General features: G+C 41.1%; 1 protein-coding gene across 3 annotated transcripts in view; it reads right to left on the bottom strand.

The window, feature by feature from the left end:
* Positions 1–24,620, bottom strand: part of LOC133560912 (rho GTPase-activating protein 23-like) — a 116,247-nt gene that overhangs the window by 68,619 nt on the left and 23,008 nt on the right. For 2 of the 3 annotated variants that reach the window (XM_061913946.1, XM_061913947.1), the window contains exon 1: positions 5,786–6,394. The exons of the other annotated variant lie outside the window; for it this stretch is intronic. In XM_061913946.1, the coding sequence (XP_061769930.1) occupies positions 5,786–5,968 (183 nt within the window). In that variant the 5' untranslated portion in view covers positions 5,969–6,394. Of the gene's footprint in view, positions 1–5,785; positions 6,395–24,620 lie in introns of those variants that run through there. 3 annotated transcript variants of the gene reach the window in all.

Raw genomic sequence — 24,620 nt, 5'->3', positions numbered from 1 at the left:
GACAATCGATCTTCCGGTTAAAGTTTTTTTTTTTTTACCATAAAATCAACTTTGATACTCTTTTTTTCCATATAGAGTAAGACACCAAAACATTAAAAAAAACAAAAAACATAAATCATTAAAACCACAAGATTTTACGGTTAAAAAAAAAATAAATGGCGGATCTGATGCTTGAATTTTACCGCTAAAACCGTGGTATTGTTTCTCCATTCCATTCCATTTATACAAAAAAAATTTATGCTGTAAAAAACACAGCTTTTACTGTAAAATTCTGGTGCCAGTTTTTAAAGCAACATTTTTAGATTTTTTTTTTACAGCTTATGTAAAAAAATATATTGTTTTTGTATTATATATATATATATATATATATATATATATATATATATATATATATATATATATATATATATATATATATATGTATATATATATATATACACACCATATATATATATATATATATATACACACACTATATATATATACACACTATATATATATATATATATATATATATATATATATATATATATATATATATATATATATATACACACACTATATATATATATATATATATATACACCATATATATATATATACACACACACCAGCGCCCCCCGCGACCCCAAAGGGAATAAGCGGTAGAAAATGGATGGATGGATGGATGTATATTCATATATTACTCATTGTTAAAATCGGCCCTCAGCTTCAGTGTAAATAAATATAACATGAATCTGCGTGCGTGTGTGTGTGTGTGTGTGCGTGGTATTGTATTTGTACCCTTCTTGAGACATCAACAAGGAAAAGTACCTTCCAAAATAGGACCGAAATCATGGTCCCGATACGTTAAACCATTGCATCTAATAGAGAGCCAAAAACTAGAGTCCGTGAACATTGCTCCAAAGTCAGTATTTTTTTTTGTTAATTTAATGTGCATATTAAAGTAAAAATTGACAGGTGCAAAGGCAGCAATATATAATAAAACAAGACGGCAGCTAGAGAAAGACTTCCCTATTCATCCCCGGAAAAACCTGCCAGGTGAACCGCTGATTTTATAACTTCCGGTGCTGACGTAAGACAACCCGCGTCCCAATTGTGACCATTGGATGAACAAATACACTACACTACTAAGACTATAGTGGCCATTAACAGTTAGAGTCTACAGCTGGGTTGCCCAAAGTGAGGTACAGGGGCCAACTGTGGTCCGTGACTCGTTTATCATCGACCTTAAGTACATTACAGAAAACAAAAAAAAGAGATCTCATTTGCACCCCTGGTGGTGAAATCTATCAAAATTAGGGTGGTCCCAAAAATTTGGGATTTTTCCAAATTGACTGTGTGTCGGTTTTAAAATTGCTCACCCTCTGGCCAACATATGCAATAACAAGTGTGCGTAAGAAATGAAAGTGCGCCCCCTTTGGATACAATTAATAAAACAAATAAATAAATATGTACATAGAGACATACTGTAATGACTTGAAGTAAATAATGAAGATTAAAAAACAATTACAAAAAATAATTAAAAATTGAAATAACTAAAAGCTTACCTTTTTTATATTTGCATAGTATGTATATATTAATGTTGTAAATACAAATCTTTATATGTCTAGAAAGGGTGGACCTTAAGAGGTAGGCGTTTTTTCGGAGGTCTCAAGAAGGTATGAATTACAACAATGTGTGTGTGTGTGTGTGTGTGTGTGTGTGTGTGTGTGTGTGTGTGTTCTGGCAATGCTTACTTAATGGGGACATCGCACTGTTTCCACAGTCAACTATAGGGGACCTCTGACGGTATGGGGACAAAAAAAACAGGTCCCCTAAAGGGGAACCTTTTTAAATGATTCTGAGGATCATGTCATATTTAATTTGAACTTTTTTTGAATGGTCCTCACTAGTCATGTACAAATGTGTGTGAATTTTGCAAAACTATTTAAATTTGGTCCACATGAACCATATTAACTATTTTTCCCCAGAGTCCCCAGTAAGTATGATCAGCACATTATTTCATCAATCCAGATTTAAAGACGTGTATGAGCTAACTGGGCAGTGGCCATTTTACCAATATTTTTTAATGCCTCCACAACCTGTAGAAAGGGTGGTCCCCACAAGTCACGAACAAAAAGTTCTCCCCATTCCATATGATAACCTGTGTGTGTGTGTGTGTGTGTGTGTGTGTGTGTGTGTGTGTGTGTGTGCGTGTGTGTGTGTGTGTTCTGGCAATGCTTATTTAATGGGGACATCACTCTGTTTACATAGTCACCTTTGACGGTATGGGGACAAAAAAAACAGGTGCCCTAAAGGGAAACCTTTTTTAAATGATAGTCAGATCCATTCTGAAGATGCCTAAGTGATTTTTAGGCATTGTCCCATAAAACACACTTACTGGTTAGTTTTAGTGTGAGACATTTGCACTCTAAGCACTTTTTTTTTGTTTTAATTGGTCCTCAGTAGTCACTTACAAAATGTGTGTGAATTATGCAAAATTATTTCAATTTGGTCCCTATGAACCATATTATGCCTTTTTCCCCAGGGTCCCCAGTAAGTATGATCAGCACATTACTTCATCAATCCAGAGATTTAAAGACGTGTATGAGCTAACTGGGCAGTGGCCATTTTTACCTAAATTTTTTATGCCTCCACAACCTGTAGAAAGGGTGGTCCCCACAAGTTACGAACAAAAACGTGGTCCTCATTCCATATGATAACCAGTATTTGTGTGTGTGTGTGTGTGTGTGTGTGTGTGTGTGTGTGTGTGTGTGTGTGTGTTCTGGAAATGCTGACTTAATGGGGACATCGCACTGTTTTCACAGTCAACTATAGGGGAGCTCTGACGGTATGGGGACAAAAAAAAAAACTGTCCCCTAAAGGGAAACCTTTTTAAAAGATTCTGAGGAGCATGTCATATTTAATTTGAACTTTTTTTTTAATGTTCCTCAGTAGTCATGTACACATGTGTGTGAATTATGCAAAATTATTAAAAATGTGGTGCCCATGAACCATATTAACTCTTTTTCCCCAGGGTACCCAGTAAGCATGATGGGCACATTACTTCATCACTCCAGAGATTTAAAGACGTGTATGAGCTAACTGGGCAGTGGCCATTTTACCTAAAAAAATGTTATGCCTCCACAACCTGTAGAAAGGGTGGTCCCCATAAGTCACGAACAAAAACTTGGTCCTCATTCCAAATGATAACCAGTATGTGTTTGTGTGTGTGTGTGTGTGTGTGTGTTTTGGCAATACTTACTTAATGGGGACATCGCCCAGTTTACACCTATGGGGACCTCTGACGGTATGGGGACAAAAAATCTGGTCCCCTAAAAGGATAACTTTTTAAATGATTCTGAGGATCATGTCATATTTAATTTGAACTTTTTTTGAATGGTCCTCAGTAGTCATGTACAAATGTGTGTGAATTGTGCAAAACTATTTAAATTTGGTCCCCATGAACCATATTAACTCTTTTTCCCCAGGGTCTCCAGTAGGTATGGTCGGCACATTACTTCATCAATCCAGAGATTTAAAGACGTGTATGAGCTAACTGGGCAGTGGCCATTTTTACCTGAAATTTTTATGCCTCCACAACCTGTAGAAAGGGTGGTCCCCACAAGTCACGGACAAAAACTTGGTCCCCATTCCATATAATGTGTTCTGGCAATGCTTACTCAATGGGGACATCGCACTGTTTTCACAGTACACTATAGGGGACCTCTGACAGTATGGGGACAAAAAACTGTCCCCTAAAGGGAAACCTTTTTAAAAGATTCTGAGGATCATGTCATATTTAATTAGAACTTTTTTTAATGTTCCTCAGTAGTCATGTACAAATATGTGTGAATTATGCAAAATTATTCAAATGTGGTGCCAATGAACCATATTAACCCTTTTTCCCCCAGGTCCCCAGTAAGTATGATCGGCACATTACTTCATCAATGCAGAAATTTAAAGACGTGTATGAGCTAATTGGGCAGTGGCCATTTCACCTAAAAAAAATTGTATGCCTCCACACCCTGTAGAAAGGGTGGTCCCCACAAGTCACGAACAAAAACTTGGTCCTCATTCCAAATGATAACCAGTATGTATGTGTGTGTTCTGGCAATACTTACTTAATGGGGACATCGCTCTGTTTACACCTATAGGGGACCTCTGACGGTATGGGGACAAAAAAACTGGTCCCATAAAAGGAAAACTTTTTAAAATGATTCTAAAGATCATGTCATATTTAATTTGAACTTTTTTTGAATGGTCCTCAGTAGTCATGTACAAATGTGTGTGAATTATGCAAAATTATTTAAATGTGGTGCCCATGAACCATATTAACTCTTTTTCCCCAGGGTCCCCAGTAAGTATGATCAGCACATTACTTCATCAATCCAGAGATTTAAAGACGTGTATGAGCTAACTGGGCAGTGGCCATTTTACCTAAAAAAAAAAAATGTATGCCTCCACAACCTGTAGAAAGGGTGGTCCCCACAAGTCACGAACAAAAACTTGGTTCTCATTCCAAATGATAACCAGTATGTGTGTGTGTGTGTGTGTTTTTGCAATACTTACCTAATGGGGACATTGCTCTATTTACACCTATAGGGGACCCCTGACGGTATGGGGACAAAAAAACTGGTCCCCTAAAAGAATAACTTTTTAAATGATTCTGAGGATCATGTCATATTTAATTTGAACTTTTTTTGAATGGTCCTCAGTAGTCATGTACAAATGTGTGTGAATTATGCAAAATTATTTAAATGTGGTGCCCATGAACCATATTAACTCTTTTTCCCCAGGGTTCCCAGTAAGTATGATCGGCACATTACTTCATCAATCCAGAGATTTAAAGACGTGTATGAGCTAACTGGGCAGTGGCCATTTTACCTAAAAAAAATTTATGCCTCCACAACCTGTAGAAAGGGTGGTCCACACAAGTCACAAACTAAAACTTGGTCCTCATTCCAAATGATAACCAGTATGTGTGTGTGTGTGTGTGTGTTTTGGCAATACTTACCTAATGGGGACATCGCTCTATTTACACCTATAGGGGACCCCTGACGGTATGGGGACAAAAAACTGGTCCCCTAAAAGGATAACTTTTTAAATGATTCTGAGGATCATGTCATATTTAATTTGAACTTTTTTTGAATGGTCCTCAGTCGTCATGTACAAATGTGTGTCAATTATGCTAAACTATTTAAGTTTGGTCCCCATGAACCATATTAACTCTTTTTCCCCAGAGTCCCCAGTAAGTATGATCAGCACATTACTTCATCAATCCAGATTTAAAGACGTGTATGAGCTAACTGTGCAGTGGCCATTTTATCTAAATTTTTTAATGCCTCCACAACCTGCAGAAAGGGTGGTCCCCACAAGTCACGAACAAAAACTTCTCCTCATTCCATATGATAACTAGTGTGTGTGCGTGTGTGTGTGTGTGTGTGTGTGTGTGTGTGTGTGTGTGTGTGCGTGCGTGCGTGCGTGCGTGTGTGTGTGTGTGCGGCTCTTATATTAACACTTGGAAATGAGATCATCATGCAATAAAGAGTCCTGACATCCAGCAGGGTTTCTATAGTTTGGTCCCAACGAACCTTACCTTATAGAACACGACCTTGTACTGTAAAGTCTTTGATCGCCTTGCACAATATAAAACAACAGTGACTCTAAATTAGCCAAAAAGTCTGACTGACACCAAATATGACAAGAGACCAAGACTCACATCGTATCTTTAACTCGTCAAATGAGAATATGAATCTGAAGAAATCAACCGTATTCAAGAAGGTTGGATATCAATTCTTACCAAAGACACGCGTCTTATCCTCACGGATCCTACTTGTGATGGTGAGGCTGGAGGTGAAATCATTCTTAACACTGCCAACCAAATACAACGTGGCTCTGCATCTCTACAATCCACCCCTACTGAGCACTGGAAACACCATTTCTTTCCCGAGGGGGCTGGTGGGATACACCAAAGGCGATGCATCGCACCTCCACGTGGACGACATGAGCGGTAAGCGCGCCTGAACAAATAAATCAAATAAATCTGAGGTCGACTCCTCTTAGATCCGTCGGATCCTTACACATCCGTCATAGTTGGTCCTTTCTCCAATTTGCGTCATGTTAGTCCTCAGCTTGACTTCAAGTCGTCATTTTAGGCAAAGTCTTTTCCACTTGGTCAGTGCAAAATAGCTCCAACTCCCAGGTAAGTGTTGTGCCAGCATCAGATGAAAGTCTTCAAGTAAACACCAGTAAAACGCATTCCATTGATCAGTGGTATTGGCAGCAATTGTTTTCAAGCTGAATACACCGCAAGCTGCTTCAGTTTGCTCCCTTGATTAGTTCAAAACAAAGACGAGCTAAATACAGATCCCGCTTCATGCAGCGTTGGATCTTCTACACCATCTATGTATAGTCCAGCCTCCTCCCAACTCTGCGCTCTGGCTTTCTTACCCTTGGGTGTATTTGCTGACGTCCTAACGCTAGTTTTTTTTTTTCTCTCCGTCAAATGCCTTGCATTATTTGCCAGTGGAGGGAGTTTCATATTTTGCATGTAAATTGTAGCTGGGTGTTACTCACTATAAACAGTGGAATGATCAACCACGGTCAAATTCCAGACAAGGAGTAACAATGTTTAAACTTTTAAGTATCGAAAATAATATTTGTGTATGTATGTATATATGTATATGTATGTGAATGTATGTATATGCAAATAGAGTGGGGCAAAAAAGTATTTAGTCAGCCACCGATTGTGCAAGTTCTCCCACTTAAAATGATGACAGAGGTCTGTAATTTTCATCATAGGTACACTTCAACTGTGAGAGACAGAATGTGAAAAAAAATCCAGTAAATCACATTGTACGAATTTTAAAGAATTTGTTTGTAAATTATGGTGGAAATAAATATTTGGTCAACCATTCAAAGCTCTCACTGATGGAAGGAGGTTTTGGCTCAAAATCTCACGATACATGGCCCCATTCATTCTTTCCTTAACACAGATCAATCGTCCTGTCCCCTTAGCAGAAAAACAGCCCCAAAGCATGATGTTTCAACCCCCCATGCTTCACAGTAGGTGTGGTGTTCTTGGGATGCAACTCAGTATTCTTCTTCCTCCAAACACGACGAGTTGAGTTCATACCAAAAAGTTCTATTTTGGTTTCATCTGACCACATGACATTCTCCAAATCCTCTGCTGTATTATCCATGTATCCATTTTGGTATAAACTCAACTCGTCGTGTTTGGAGGAAGAATTATACTGAGTTGCATCCCAAGAACACCACACCTACTGTGAAGCATGGGGGTGGAAACATCATGCTTTGGGGCTGTTTTTCTGCTAAGGGGACAGGACGATTGATCCGTGTTAAGGAAAGAATAAATGGGGCCATGTATCGTGAGATTTTGAGCCAAAACCTCCTTCCATCAGTGAGAGCTTTGAATGGTTGACCAAATACTTACTTTCCACCATACTTTACAAATAAATTCTTTAAAATTCCTACAATGTGAATTCCTGGATTTTTTTTCACATTCTGTCTCTCACAGTTGAAGTGTACCTATGATGAAAATTACAGACCTCTGTCATCATTTTAAGTGGGAGAACTTGCACAATCGGCGGCTGACTAAATACTTTTTTGCCCCACTGTATGTGTGTATATAAGTATATACATATATGTATATACTTATCCATAAGTGTATATATACATATATGTGTATATATACATATATATGTGTGTATATGTGTGTGGGTGTGGTTTGGACTGCTCCGCCCAACCATGCTGAAGCGCGCTGTATCACCTGCTTGCAAGGAGATTAATCTTCGGATAACCCTGATAGGGCAGCCCGGTGGGTCAGGGGTTAGTGCATGTGCCTCACAATACGAAGGTCCTGAGTTGTCCTGGGTTCAATCCCAGGCTCGGGATCTTTCTGTGTGGAGTTTGCATGTTCTCCCCGTGACTGCGTGGGTTCCCTGCGGGTATTCCGGCTTACACCCACCGCCAAAAAACATGGGGATAGGTTGATTGGCAACACTAAATGGTCCCTAGTGTGTGAATGTGAGTGTGAATGTTGTCTGTCTATCTGTGTTGGCCCTGTGATGAGAGGGCGACTTGTTCAGGGTGTACCCCGCCTTCCTCCTAATTGCAACTGAGATAGGCGAACCTGAATGGGACAAGTTGTAGGAAATGGGAGGATGGACGGCCCTGATAAATGTCCGGTCCTTGGCGAACAAAAGGTTCCGGCTCAAGGACTTCTTTACCACCCGTGAGTTGGATTTTATGTTCCTCACCGAGACCTGGTTGACCGTTGGAGATAATGCGGCGTTCTCTGAAATTGCTTCCACCGGATTTGTGATTTCCTCAACTCTCCCAGGACTACAAGCAGGTGCGGAGGAGGTTTAGCCTCTATTTACAAATATTCGTTCACTTGCCGGCATATTCCACATGTTATGTTAGTTTTGGACTGCAAGTCGTTGAATTGACTCTGTCTCCCCCTGTTCTGTAAGCAGTGGTGTACCGTCCTCCTAAATTCAACAAAGACTTTTTACATCACTTTGCTGATTTTCTGTCTGGGATCTTGGTGAATTACGACCAAATTGTAATCTGTGTTGATTTTAATGTTCATGTTTGCTGCCAATCAAAACCTCTGGCCCGAGATTTTCTGAATCTCCTTGATTCATTTGACTTCAAGTAAATTTGTCATTGGCCCGACACAGGAAAAGGGACACACTTTAGATCTCGTGGTATCCTATGGTTTATTTGTGTTACGGCACGCGCACAGTCTGTTTCTCCCTCATCTGCGGGAGCACCGAGAGGCTTTGCTGTGAGCTCTACAGGACACGGCCCCGCACTTGCCGCACAGACCGTGCCCACGGTCTAATCAGAAAAGCAGCAGAAGGACCAGTGGACCCAAGGGTCCTTGCGGGATCTTAGTTTCTGAATGGTGTACCTACCCTCAGTAGCCCTGAAAGTGAGTTGTCTATCTCACTTCTACCTGGATCTTCCTCTGGACTCTGACTGCCTCTCTCGTTCCTCGACTACTCGCTCGCCCCCGGACTCTGACGCTTCTCTCTGCCCCGCAGACCTCACGTGAATCTCCGATCCCTTCTGCGTTGCCCTCCTTGGTTTTGTCTGCTTCCTCATTTGACATTTACGGTAACACTCAACAGCTAATCTACACACATAGTCACACACATTCAGTCTTGGATTTTGTCACACACCATTCTAGAGTTTATTAATATTGTTTTGTATTATATATATATATATAATAATTTATTATTATATATATTTATTATATATATATATATATATATATATATATATATATGTAAATAAATTATTGTACATACTGCCCCCTGGTGTCTGTTGCCAGCATCTCCCCTAAGTAAACGGTAATCCTGTGCTCCGGTAATAATTCCCATGTCACCGAGTGCCGCTCATGCATGATCAACCCTTCAACTTCTGCTATTTTCTCATTTGCCTTCAATAGTTCTGCAGTCTGCGCACCAGGTGTAAACTGTGATTTTACTGTTGACGAGATTTTTTTCTATGTTTACCTCGGCTTGTACTGATTATTTTAGACTCTGTTGCGCCCCACAGATACAAACGTAGCAAAGCTCTTCTAACACCATGGGTAAATGACTCCACGCGCGCTCTCAGACGCGTTTGCAGCCGCGCAGAGCGAAAGTGGGTGAAGGATAGGCTTCATGTCTCCCTCCAAATCCTCACCACCTGGCTGCTTCTAAGAATGCTTTGGTGCAGCCTTTAAATTAATAGATAAACCTTGAACCCTCTGTTCTTTTCAACTTCAGACCCATCTCTCAGATACCCTTTCTGTCCAAAGTCCTTGAGCGATTGGTGTATGTCCAGTTACAATCTTTTCTAGCTATCAATAACATCCACAAGAAATTCCAGTCTGGTTTCAAAACATCTCACAGCACTTAAACGGCACTTCCAAGAGTGCAAAACAATCTGCTTCCGGTCGCTGACTCAAGTAGGCCTGTGATCCTGCTGCTCCTGGACCTCACAGCGGCCTTCGACACGGTGGATCACAGGATCCTACTGTCACGATTGAAGCAGTACGTGGGCATCTCAGGTGTAGCCCTAAGCTGGTTTCAGTCCTACCTAACTGACCGGAGTTTCTCTGTGCAGCTAAGAGACTTTCTCTCCTCACTGCCCCCTTCCCCCCCTTACCTTTGGGGTTCCTCAAGGGTCAATCCTAGGTCCCATACTCTTCCTACTGTACATACTACCTTTAGGTGAAATCCTGGTCAAGCACAATGTCTCATTTCATTGTTACGCCGATGATGTTCGGATCTACTTACCTCTTAAGGCCACAGGACAGGTCACACTTCAGCCACTGCTTGACTGTCTAACTGACATCAAAGCATAGATGAGTGCTAACTTCATCAACCTTAACGAGAGCAAGACCAAGATCATCATCTTTGGCGAAACATCTCCAGTCTCATTTATCAGTGCTCTAGGTACTCTTGGGGAAAACATCCGGTCTTCCGTGATAATGCCTTTAAATTCACAAAACAGGTCAGCCCAGTGGTTAGTACCAACTTTTACCATCTCAGAACCCTAGCAAAGACCAAGACCTATCTCTCCCAGAGCGACCTGGAGACTGCTATCACCTTCATCACAGACCGGCTAGACAACAACAACTCACTGTACGCTGGCATTGATCGGGCATCACTCCGCCGTCCGCAGCTTGTGCAAAACGCGGCTGCCCGTAAAAATGATCCATGATGTGATTAGTAACTGTTGTAAGTTTGTTGCCAAATAGAAATAATTAAATCCACCGATCCATTTTCTTCCGCTTATCTGAGGTTGGGTCGCAGGGCAGCAGCCTAAGCAGGGAAGCCCAGACTTCCCTCTCCCCAGCCACTTCGTCCAGCTCCTCCCGGGGGATTCCATGGCGTTCCCAGGCCAGTCGGGAGACATAGTCTTCCCAAATTGTCCTGGGTCTTCCCCATGGCCTCCTAACGGTTGGACGTGCCCTAAGGCATTCGGGTGGCATCCTGGCTAGATGCCCGAACCACCTCATCTGGCTCCTTTCCATGTGGAGGAGCAGGGGCTTTACCTTGAGCTCCTCCCGGATGGCAGAGCTTCTCACCCTATCTCTAAGAGAGAGACCCGCCACCCGGCGGTGGAAACTCATTTTGGCCGCTTGTACCCTTGATCTTGTCCTTTCGGTCACAACCCAAAGCTCATAACCCAAATGAGGATGAGTACCTAGATTGACTGGTAAATTGAGAGCTTCCGGCTCAGCTCCTTCTTTACCACAAAGGATCGATACAGCGTTCGAATTACTGAAGACTGCGCACTGCCTGTCGATCTCACGATCCACTCGTGAACAAGATTCTGAAGTACTTGAACTCTTCCACCTGGGGCAATGTCTCTTCCTCAGATGGCACGCCACCTTTTTCTGGGCGAGAACCATGGATTCGGACTTGGAGATGCTGATTCTCATCCCAGTCGCTTCACACTTTGCTGCGAACCCTTCCAGTGAGAGCTGAAGATCCTGGCCAGATGAAGCAATCAGGAACAAATCATCTGCAAAAAGCAGAGACCTAATCCTGCAGCCACCAAACTGGAACCCCTCAACGCCCTGACTGCGCCTACAAATTATGTCAATAAAAGTTACAAACAGAATCTTTGACAAAGGGCAGACTTGGCGGAGTCCAACCCTTACTGGAAACGGGTCCGACTTACTGCCGGCAATGCGGACCAAGCTCTGACACTGATCATACAGGGAGCGGACCGCCACAATGAAACAGTCCGATACCACATACTCTCTGAGCGCTACCCACGGTCGAATGCCTTCTCCAACTACACAAAGCACATTTAACTGGTTGGGCAAACTCCCATGCACCCTCAAGGACCCTGCCAAGAGTATTGAGCTGGTCCACAGAAATAATTCCAACCATTGAAAATAACAAAGGAAACCAGAACTGATCTGAAGCAAGATCTTAGAGACCAAAATTGGGAGAAAACACTAAATGTAAATCATGTATAATAATTTCATGACTGTTTTCAAACCATGCCTAGAAATAAACTTTGCCCTGTGGTAAAAAAAAATCAACCATTTTCAACAAAAAATGTATTAAGAAAAAAGTATTGATCCTGAGTTGATATAATATATACATGCAAGAAATAATATTATAAGAGCTTGCCTGAAAGTAACACATCTAACATAGAAGGTTTCTGGAAAATATTCAACAAAATAATAGGGACCAAGCCCAAAATGAAAGGTTTTGCAGATCACTACACTCATGACAACAAAACTTTCAGTCAGCAGGCAAAAAGTAGCTAACGGCTTTATGAAATACTTTGTCAAAATCGGGCCGGAATTACCTAAAACAATAGCTCCATCTACCAATCTCCATGAACCAGCTATGGAAATCAAAAACTTTATACGAGCCTAACAGTTACAGTTGGTACAAAATGTGGCTGCTAGACTTTTGACAAGAACATGAAAGTTTGATCAAATTAGGCCTTAAGATGTGACTTTAAGGTTTTACTACTTACGTATAAAATACTACATGGTCTAGTTCCATCCTATCTTGCCGATTGTCTTGTACCATATGTCCCGGCAAGAAATCTCCGTTCAAAGAACTCCGGCTTATTTAGTGATTCCCAAAACCCCCAAAAAGTCTGTGGGCTATAGAGCGTTTTCCGTTCGGGCTCCAGTACTCTGGAATGCCCTCCCGGTAACCGTTAGAGATGCTACCTCAGTAGAAGCATTTAAGTCCCATCTTAAAACTAATTTGTATATTTGAGCCTTTAAAAAGATCCCTCTTTTTAGACCACTTGATCTGCTGTTTCTTTTCTGCTCTGCCCCTGTCTCCCTTGTGGAAGGGAGGGCACAGGTCCGGTGGCCATGGATGAAGTGCTGGCTGTCCAGAGTGGGGACACGGGGTGGACCGCTCGCCTGTGCATCGGTTGGGGACATCGCTGCACTGCTGACCCGTCTCCGCTCGGGCTGGTCTCTTGCTGGCCCCACTATGGACTGGACTCTCACTATTATGTTAGATCCACTATGGACTGGACTTTCGCAATATTATGTTAGACCCACTCAACGTCCATTACATCCGGTCTCCCCTAAAGGGGGTGTTCACCCACATCTGCGGTCCTCTCCAAGGTTTCTCATTGTCATTTTTCCTTGCCCTGATGTGGGATCTGAACTGAGGATGTCGTTGTGACTTGTGCAGCCCTTTGAGACACTTGTGATTTAGGGCTGTATAAATAAACATGGATTGATTGAAAGTCCTTCCAATTTTTCAAAAATGGTGATATATATTTATCCATCCATCCTCCTCCGCTTATCCGAGGTCGGGTCGCTGGGGCAGCAGCTTAAGCAGGAAAGCCCAGACTCTCCTCTCCCCAGCCACTTAATCCAGCTCTTCCTTGGGGAACCTGAGGCATTCCCAGGCCAGAGGGGAGACATAGTCTTCCCAACGTGTCCTGGGTCTTTCCCGTGGCCTCCTACCAGTTGGACGTGCCCTAAACACCTCCCTAAGGAAACGTTCGGGTGGCATCCTGACCAGATGCCCGGACCACCTCATCTGGCTCCTCTCCATGTGGAGGAGCAGGTGATAGATACTCTTTCATAAATTACAGACCGATTTCTCTCTGCCCACCAAAACTTTTTTGTTTCTTCCCAATACAAAATATTCCTTATATGTACAAACCTTGTTTTCCTATAAGTTGGGAAATTGTGTTAGATGTAAATTTAAAAGGAATACAATGATTTGCGAATAATTTTCAACCCATATTCAGTTGAATGCACTACAAAGACAAGATATTTGATGTTCAAACTCATTAACTTTATTTTTATTTTTTTGCAAATAATAATTAATTTAGAATTTCATGGCTGCAACACGTGCCAAAGTTAGTTGGGAAAGGGCATGTTCACCACTGTGTTACATCACCTTTTCTTTTAACAACACTCAATAAACGTTTGGTAACTGAAGAAACTATTTGTTGAAGCTTTGAAAGTGGAATTATTTCCCATTCTTGTTTTATGTAGAGCTTCAGTCGTTCAACAGTCCCGGGTCTCCGCTGTCGTATTTTACGCTTCATAATGCGCCACACATTTTCGATGGGAGACAGGTCTGGACTGCAGGCGGGCCAGGAAAGTACCCGCACTCTTTTACTACGAAGCCACGCTGTTGTAACACGTGGCTTGGCATTGTCTTGCTGAAATAAGCAGGGGCGTCCATGATAACGTTGCTTGGATGACAACATATGTTTCTCCAAAACCTGTATCGACCATTCAGCATTAATGGTGCCTTCACAGGTGTGTAAGTTACCCATGCCTTGGGCACTAATACACCCCCATTCCACCACAGATGCTGGCTTTTCAACTTTGCGCCTATAACAATCCGGATGGTTATTTTCCTCTTTGTTCCGGAGGACACCACGTCCACAGTTTCCAAATATAATTTGAAATGTGGACTCGTCAGACCACAGAAAACCTTTCCAGTTTGCATCAGTCCATCTTAGATGAGCTTGGGCTCAGCGAAGCCAGCGGCGTTCCTTGGTTTTTTTGATAAATGGGATTTGCTTCATATAGCAGAGTTTTAACTTGCACTTACAGATGTAGCAACCAACTGTAGTTACTGACGGTGGTTTTATGAAGTGTTCCTGAGCCCATGTGGTGATATCCTTTACACACTGATGTCTGTTTTTGATGCAGTACCGCCTGAGGGATCAAAGGTCCGTAATTTCATCGCTTACGTGCAGTGATTTTTTCCAGATTCTCTGAACTTTTTGATGATTTTACGGACCATAGATGGTAAAATCCCTAAATTCTTTGCAATAACTCGTTAAAAGATGTTGTTCTAAAACTGTTCGACAATTTGCTTACAAATTGGTGACCCTCACCCCATCCTTGTTTGTGAATTACTTAGCATTTCATGGAAGCTGCTTTTATACCCAATCATGGCACCCACCTGTTCCCAATTAGCCGGCACAGCTGTGGGATGTTCCATATAAGTGTTTGATGAGCATTCCTCAACTTTATCAGTATTTATTGCCACCTTTCCCAACTTCTTTGTCACGTGTTGCCGGCATCAAATTCTAAAGTTAATGATTATTTGCACAAAAAAAGTGTTTATCAGTTTGAACATCAAATATGTTGTTTTTGTAGCATATTCAACTGAATATGGGTTGAAAAGGATTTGCAAATCATTGTATTCCGTTTATATTTACATCTAACACAATTTCCCAACTTATATGGAAACAGGGTTTGTACAATATGCACAAACTTTGTCAAATTAGACAACGTGAGCTGCATCCATGCACACAACATTTGACCTATTTTCAGTCAGCTGTGGAACTAAAAATAGCGGAGAGGTCAGTGCAGACATGCGTGGATAAGCACTCACGAGTACATCATGCCTTCAAATATAAGGTTCCGTTTTGAAGGATTTCACTTTTTTATTTTCATGCTCACTACACATTTTGCTTGCATACCCTAATGAAAATGAGTAATGCCATCATATTTCTGCATGCAAACCACAAAACCCCAAAACCAGTGAAGTTGGCACGTTGTGTAAATGGTAAATAAAAACAGAATACAATAATTTGCAAATCGTTTTCAACTTATATTCAATTGAATAGACTGCAAAGACAAGATATTTCATGTTACAACAGGTAATTTTTGGTATTTTTTTGCAAATATTAGCTCATTTGGAATTTAATGCCTGCGACATGGTTAAAAAAAGCTGGCACGAGTGGCAAAAAAGACTGAGACAGGTGAGGAATGCTCATCAAACGCTTATTTGGAACATCCCACACGTGAATCTGCTCATTAGGAACAGGTGGGTGCCCTGATTGGGTACAAAAGCAGCTTCCATGAAATGGATGTTGAATCATTCACAAACAAGAATGGGGCGAGGGTCACCACTTTGTGAACAAATGCGTGAGCTAACAGTTTGAGAACAACATTTCTCAACAAGCTATTGCAAGGAATTTTAGGGACTTCACCATTTACGGTCCGTTATATCATCGAAAGGTTCAGAGAATCTGGAGAAATCACTCCACGTAAGCGGCAAAGGCTGAAAACCAAAATTGAATGCCCGTGACCTTGGATCCCTCCGGCGGTACTGCACCAAAAAGCGACATCAGTGTGTAAAGGATATCACCACATGGGCTCAGGAACACTTCAGCAAACCACTGTCAGTAACTGCAGTTTGTCATTACATCTGTAAGTGCAAGTTAAAACTCTACTACGCAAAGCGAAAGCCGTTTATCAACAACACCCGGAAACACCGCCCGTTTCGTTGGGCCCGAGATCATCTAAGATGGACTGATGCAAAGTGGAAAACCGTTCTGTGGTCTGAAGAGACCACATTGTAAATTGTTTTTTGGAAACTGTGGACGTCGAGCCTTCCGGAACAAAGAGGAAAAGCCCCCCATACCATCACAGGATGGGGGGGTGTCATGCTAAAATGCTAACTTTAGTTTATCCCAGAGTCATACAGCTCCTTGCTTGAAATAAACTAATGTTAGCATGTTAACGTTAGCATGGTAAAATGCTAGCATTACCTTGCTAACTTTTTTTTTTTTTTTACGCAGAGGTACACATTAAACTTGTTACCTGAAACATGTTAACTGTTAGCATGCTGAAATTAGCATTTCGGTTTCACTCGCGCGTATTGGTATAGTATAGTATAGTATAGTATCGTTTTTGATTCATTAGTACTGCGATACTCTAAAATACAGCATTTAAACCTCTCCAACTTCCTCTCACTCCATTCACCCTCGACATTTCTTTCCGAGATCTGAAAAATCCCGCATTACCAGGAATTACCAGGAAATTCCCCCCATTGAAAACGAACAGGCAAAAAACACATTTCTACATACACCATATTTATCGATAAATTTGAATGTTCTCAAAAATGAAGAGCTCATTGCTCGTTACTCAAGTGCTAGAATATTACCAATAGCATGTTAAAATGCTAACTTTTTCAGTTAATTTTACAATTTTTTCAGTAACTCCTCAGCCGTGCATCTTAAGACCATATAACTCGGTATATGAAACATGCTGTTAGCATGCCGACGTTAGCATGTTTACGTTATCGTGCTAACTTTTTTAGCTAATTATGCTTTCATTTACCCCAGAGTCTTACAACTCCTTGCTTGAAATATGCTCATGGTTAGCATGTCAACATTAGCCTGATAAAATGCTAGCATCAGCTTGCTAACTTTTTAAAACCTTTTTCGCAGAAGTACACATTAAACTTGTTACCTGACACATGTTAACTGTTAGCAAACAATAATTAGCATTTCAGTTTCACTCGAGCGTATTGTTGTACTATAGCATGGTACGGTTTTTGATTCATAAGTATCAATCATTGCAATCAATCAATGTTTATTTATATAGCCCTAAATCACAAGTGTCTCAAAGGGCTCCACAAGCCACAACCACGTTCCTCGGTTCAGATCCCACATTAGGGCAAGGAAAAACTCAACCCAGTGGGATGACAATGAGAAACTTTGGAGAGGAACAAAGACGTGGGTGACCCCCCCCCCCCCCCCCCCATAATAGTGTGAGTCCAGTCCATAGTGGATCTAACATAAAAGTAAGAGTCCAGTCCATAGTGGATCTAACATAATAGTGAGAGTCCAGTCCATAGTGGATCTAACATAAAAGTAAGAGTCCAGTCCATAGTGGATCTAACATAATAGTGAGAGTCCAGTCCATAGTGGATCTAACATAATAGTGTGAGAGTCCAGTCCATAGTGGATCTAGCATAATAGTGAGAGTCCAGTTCATAGTGGATCCAACATAATAATGTGAGAGTCCAGACCATAGTGGATCCAACATAATAGTGAGAGTTCAGTCCATAGTGGATCTAACATAATAGCGTGAGTCCAGTCCAAAGTGGATCTAACATAATAGTAAGAGTCCAGTCCATAGTGGATCTAACATAAAAGTAAGAGTCCAGTCCATAGTGGATCTAACATAATAGTGAGAGTCCAGTCCATAGTGGATCTAACATAAAAGTAAGAGTCCAGTCCATAGTGGATCTAACATAATAGTGAGAGTCCAGTCCATAGTGGATCTAACATAATAGTGTGAGAGTCCAGTCCATAGTGGATCTAGCATAATAGTGAGAGTCCAGTTCATAGTGGATCCAACATAATAATGTGAGAGTCCAGACCATAGTGGATCCAACATAATAGTGAGAGTTCAGTCCATAGTGGATCTAACATAATAGCGTGAGTCCAGTCCAAAGTGGATCTAACATAATAGTAAGAGTCCAGTCCATAGTGGATCTAACATACTAGTGTGAGAGTCCAGTCCATAGTGGATCTAACATAACAGTGAGAGTCCAGTCCATAGTGGATCCAACATAATACTGAGAGTCCAGTCCATAGTGGATCTAACATAATAGTAAGAGTCCAGTCCATAGTGGATCTAACATAATAGTGAGAGTCCAGTCCATAGTGGATCTAACATAATAGTGTGAGAGTCCAGTCCATAGTGGATCTAGCATAATAGTGAGAGTCCAGTTCATAGTGGATCCAACATAATAATGTGAGAGTCCAGACCATAGTGGATCCAACATAATAGTGAGAGTTCAGTCCATAGTGGATCTAACATAATAGCGTGAGTCCAGTCCAAAGTGGATCTAACATAATAGTAAGAGTCCAGTCCATAGTGGATCTAACATACTAGTGTGAGAGTCCAGTCCATAGTGGATCTAACATAACAGTGAGAGTCCAGTCCATAGTGGATCTAACATAATACTGAGAGTCCAGTCCATAGTGGATCTAACATAATTGTGGGAGTCCAGTCCAAAGTGGATAAAACATAATAGTGTGAGAGTCCAGTCCATAGTGGATCTAACATAATATTGTGAGAGTCCAGTTCATAGTGGATCTGACATAATAGTAAGAGTCCAGTCCATAGTGGATCTAACATAATAGTAAAAGTCCAGTCGATAGTGGATCTAACAAAATAGTGTGAGTCCAGTCCATAGCGGATCCAACATGATGGTGAGAGTCCAGTTCATAGTGGATCTAACATAATAGTGTGAGAGTCCAGTCCATAGTGGACCTAACATAATAATGTGAGAGTCCAGAACATAGTGGATCTAACATAATAGTGAGAGTCCAGTCCATAATGGATCTAACATAATAGCGTGAGTCCAGTCCAAAGTGGATCTAACATAATAGTAAGAGTCCAGTCCATAGTGGATCTAACATAATAGTGTGAGAGTCCAGTCCATAGTGGATCTAACATAACAGTGAGAGTCCAGTCCATAGTGGATCTAACATAATAGTGAGAGTCCAGTCCATAGTGGATCTAAAATAATAGTAAGAGTCCAGTCCATAGTGGATCTAACATAATAGTGTGAGAGTCCAGTCCATAGTGGATCTAACATAACAGTGAGAGTCCAGTCCATAGTGGATCCAACATAATAGTGAGAGTCCAGTCCATAGGGGATCCAACATAATAGTAAGAGTCCAGTCCATAGTGGATCTAACATAATAGTGTGAGAGTCCAGTTCATAGTGGATCTAACATAATAATGTGAGAGTCCAGTCCATAGTGGATCTAACATAATAGTGAGAGTCCAGTCCATAGTGGATCTAACATAATCGTGTGAGTCCAGTCCATAGTGGATCTAACATAATAGTAAGAGTCCAGTCCATAGTGGATCTAACATAATAGTGTGAGAGTCTAGTCCATAGTGGATCCAACATAACAGTGAGAGTCCAGTCCATAGTGGATCCAACATAATAGTGAGAGTCCAGTCCATAGTGGATCTAACATAATAGTGAGAGTCCAGTCCATAGTGGATCTAACATAATAGTGTGAGAGACCAGTTCATAGTGGATCTAACATAATAATGTGAGTCCAGTCCATAGTGGATCTAACATAATAGTGTGAGTCCAGTCCATAGTGAATCTAACATAATAGTAAGAGTCCAGTCCATAGTGGATCTAACATAATAGTGTGAGAGTCCAGTCCATAGTGGATCTAACATAACAGTGAGAGTCCAGTCCATAGTGGATCTAACATAATTGTGAGAGTTCAGTCCATAGTGGATAAAACATAATAGTGTGAGAGTCCATTTCATAGTGGATCCAACATAATAGTGTGAGAGTCCAGTCCATAGTGGATCTAACATAATAGTGAGAGTCCAGTCCATAGTGGCTCTAACAGAATAGTGATAGTCCAGTCCATAGTGGATCCAACATAATAGTAAGAGTCCAGTCCATAGTGGATCTAACATAATAGCGAGAGTCCAGTCCATAGTGGATCCAACATGATAGTGAGAGTCCAGTCCATAGTGGATCTAACATAATAGTGTGAGAGTCCAGTCCATAGTGGATCTAACATAATATTGTGAGAGTCCATTCCATAGTGGATCTAACATAATATTGTGAGAGTCCAGTCCATAGTGGACCAAAAATAATGGTGAGAGTCCAGTCCATAGTGGATCTAACATAATAGTGAGAGTCCAGTCCATAGTGGATCCAACATAATAGTGAGAGTTCAGTCCATAGTGGATAAAACATAATAGTGTGAGAGTCCAGTTCATAGTGGATCTAACATAATAGTGTGAGAGTCCAGTCCATAGTGGATCGAAAATAACAATGAGAGTCCAGCTCATAGTGGATCTAACATGATAGTCAGAGTCCAGTCCATAGTGGATCTAACATTATAGTGAGAGTCCAGTCCATAGTGGATAAACATAATAGTGTGAGAGTCCAGTCCATAGTGGATCTAACATAATTGTGTGAGAGTCCAGTCCATAGTGGACCTAACATAATAATGTGAGAGTCCAGACAATAGTAGATCTAACATAATAGTGAGAGTCCAGTCCAAAGTGGATCTAACATAATAGTAAGAGTCCAGTCCATAGTGGATCTAACATAATAGTGTGAGAGTCCAGTCCATAGTGGATCCAACATAATAGCGTGAGTCCAGTCCAAAGTGGATCTAACATAATAGTGAGAGTCCAGTCCATAGTGGATCTAACATAACAGTGTGAGAGTCCAGTCCATAGTGGCTCTAACAGAATAGTGAGAGTCCAGTCCATAGTGGATCTAACATAATAGTGAGAGTCCAGTCCATAGTGGATCCAATATGATAGTGAGAGTCCAGTCCATAGTGGATCTAACATAATTGTGAGAGTCCAGTCCATAATGGATCCAACATAATAGTGAGAGTCCAGTCCATAGTGGATCTAACATAATTGTGAGAGTCCAGTCCATAGTGGATAAAACATAATAGTGTGAGAGTCCAGTCCATAGTGGATCTAACATAATAGTGAGAGTCCAGTCCATAGTGGATCAAACATAACAGTGTGAGAGTCCAGTCCATAGTGGATCTAACATAATAGTGAGAGTCCAGTCCATAGTGGCTCTAACAGAATAGTGAGAGTCCAGTCCATAGTGGATCTAACATAATAGTGAGAGTCCAGTCCATAGTGGATCCAACATGATAGTGAGAGTCCAGTCCATAGTGGATCTAACATAATAGTGAGAGTCCAGTCCATAGTGGATCTAACATAATAGTGAGAGTCCAGTCCATAGTGGATCTAACATAATAGTGAGAGTCCAGTCCATAGTGGATCTAACATAATAGTGTGAGAGACCAGTTCATAGTGGATCTAACATAATAATGTGAGTCCAGTCCATAGTGGATCTAACATAATAGTGAGAGTCCAGTCCATAGTGGATCTAACATAATAGTGTGAGTCCAGTCCATAGTGAATCTAACATAATAGTAAGAGTCCAGTCCATAGTGGATCTAACATAATAGTGTGAGAGTCCAGTCCATAGTGGATCTAACATAACAGTGAGAGTCCAGTCCATAGTGGATCTAACATAATTGTGAGAGTTCAGTCCATAGTGGATAAAACATAATAGTGTGAGAGTCCATTTCATAGTGGATCCAACATAATAGTGTGAGAGTCCAGTCCATAGTGGATCTAACATAATAGTGAGAGTCCAGTCCATAGTGGCTCTAACAGAATAGTGATAGTCCAGTCCATAGTGGATCCAACATAATAGTAAGAGTCCAGTCCATAGTGGATCTAACATAATAGCGAGAGTCCAGTCCATAGTGGATCCAACATGATAGTGAGAGTCCAGTCCATAGTGGATCTAACATAATAGTGTGAGAGTCCAGTCCATAGTGGATCTAACATAATATTGTGAGAGTCCATTCCATAGTGGATCTAACATAATATTGTGAGAGTCCAGTCCATAGTGGACCAAAAATAATGGTGAGAGTCCAGTCCATAGTGGATCTAACATAATAGTGAGAGTCCAGTCCATAGTGGATCCAACATAATAGTGAGAGTTCAGTCCATAGTGGATAAAACATAATAGTGTGAGAGTCCAGTTCATAGTGGATCTAACATAATAGTGTGAGAGTCCAGTCCATAGTGGATCGAAAATAACAATGAGAGTCCAGCTCATAGTGGATCTAACATGATAGTCAGAGTCCAGTCCATAGTGGATCTAACATTATAGTGAGAGTCCAGTCCATAGTGGATAAACATAATAGTGTGAGAGTCCAGTCCATAGTGGATCTAACATAATTGTGTGAGAGTCCAGTCCATAGTGGACCTAACATAATAATGTGAGAGTCCAGACAATAGTAGATCTAACATAATAGTGAGAGTCCAGTCCAAAGTGGATCTAACATAATAGTAAGAGTCCAGTCCATAGTGGATCTAACATAATAGTGTGAGAGTCCAGTCCATAGTGGATCCAACATAATAGCGTGAGTCCAGTCCAAAGTGGATCTAACATAATAGTGAGAGTCCAGTCCATAGTGGATCTAACATAATAGTGAGAGTCCAGTCCATAGTGGATCTAACATAATAGTAAGAGTCCAGTCCATAGTGGATCCAACATAATTGTGAGAGTCCAATCCATAGTGGATAAAACATAATAGTGTGAGAGTCCAGTCCATTGTGGATCTAACATAATATTGTGAGAGTCCAGTTCATAGTGGATCTAACATAATAGTAAGGGTCCAGTCCATAGTGGATCTAACATAATAGTGTGAGAGTCCAGTCCATAGTGGATCTAACATAACAGTGAGAGTCCAGTCCATAGTGGATCCAACATAATAGTGAGAGTCCAGTCCATAGTGGATCTAACATAATAGTGAGAGTCCAGTCCATAGTGGATCCAACATAATAGTGAGAGACCAGTCCATAGTGGATCTAACATAATAGTGAGAGTCCAGTCCATAGTGGATCAAACATAACAGTGTGAGAGTCCAGTCCATAGTGGATCTAACATAATAGTGAGAGTCCAGTCCATAGTGGCTCTAACAGAATAGTGAGAGTCCAGTCCATAGTGGATCTAACATAATAGTGAGAGTCCAGTCCATAGTGGATCCAACATGATAGTGAGAGTCCAGTCCATAGTGGATCTAACATAATTGTGAGAGTCCAGTCCATAGTGGATCTAACATAATAGTGAGAGTCCAGTCCATAGTGGATCTAACATAATAGTGTGAGAGTCCAGTCCATAGTGGATCCAACATAATAGTGAGAGTCCAGTCCATAGTGGATCAAACATAACAGTGTGAGAGTCCAGTCCATAGTGGCTCTAACAGAATAGTGAGAGTCCAGTCCATAGTGGATCTAACATAATAGTGAGAGTCCAGTCCATAGTGGATCCAATATGATAGTGAGAGTCCAGTCCATAGTGGATCTAACATAATTGTGAGAGTCCAGTCCATAATGGATCTAACATAATAGTGAGAGTCCAGTCCATAGTGGATCTAACATAATTGTGAGAGTCCAGTCCATAGTGGATAAAACATAATAGTGTGAGAGTCGAGTCCATAGTGGATCTAACATAATAGTGAGAGTCCAGTCCATAGTGGATCAAACATAACAGTGTGAGAGTCCAGTCCATAGTGGATCTAACATAATAGTGAGAGTCCAGTCCATAGTGGCTCTAACAGAATAGTGAGAGTCCAGTCCATAGTGGATCTAACATAATAGTGAGAGTCCAGTCCATAGTGGATCCAACATGATAGTGAGAGTCCAGTCCATAGTGGATCTAACATAATAGTGAGAGTCCAGTCCATAGTGGATCTAACATAATAGTGAGAGTCCAGTCCATAGTGGATCCAACATGATAGTGAGAGTCCAGTCCATAGTGGATCTAACATAATAGTGAGAGTCCAGTCCATAGTGGATCTAACATAATTGTGAGAGTCCAGTCCATAGTGGATCTAACATAATAGTGAGAGTCCAGTCCATAGTGGATCTAACATAATAGTGTGAGAGTCCAGTCCATAGTGGATCCAACATAATAGTGAGAGTCCAGTCCATAGTGGATCAAACATAACAGTGTGAGAGTCCAGTCCATAGTGGCTCTAACAGAATAGTGAGAGTCCAGTCCATAGTGGATCTAACATAATAGTGAGAGTCCAGTCCATAGTGGATCTAACATAATTGTGAGAGTCCAGTCCATAGTGGATCTAACATAATAGTGAGAGTCCAGTCCATAGTGGATCTAACATAATAGTGTGAGAGTCCAGTCCATAGTGGATCCAACATAATAGTGAGAGTCCAGTCCATAGTGGATAAAACATAATAGTGTGAGAGTCGAGTCCATAGTGGATCTAACATAATAGTGAGAGTC

The sequence above is a fragment of the Nerophis ophidion genome, linkage group LG10 (assembly GCF_033978795.1).
Source record: "Nerophis ophidion isolate RoL-2023_Sa linkage group LG10, RoL_Noph_v1.0, whole genome shotgun sequence".
In the NCBI taxonomy this organism is placed as follows: Eukaryota; Metazoa; Chordata; class Actinopteri; order Syngnathiformes; family Syngnathidae; genus Nerophis; species Nerophis ophidion.
Note: the sequence above shows the minus strand (reverse complement) of the source record. Positions and strands in the feature narration are given on the sequence as shown.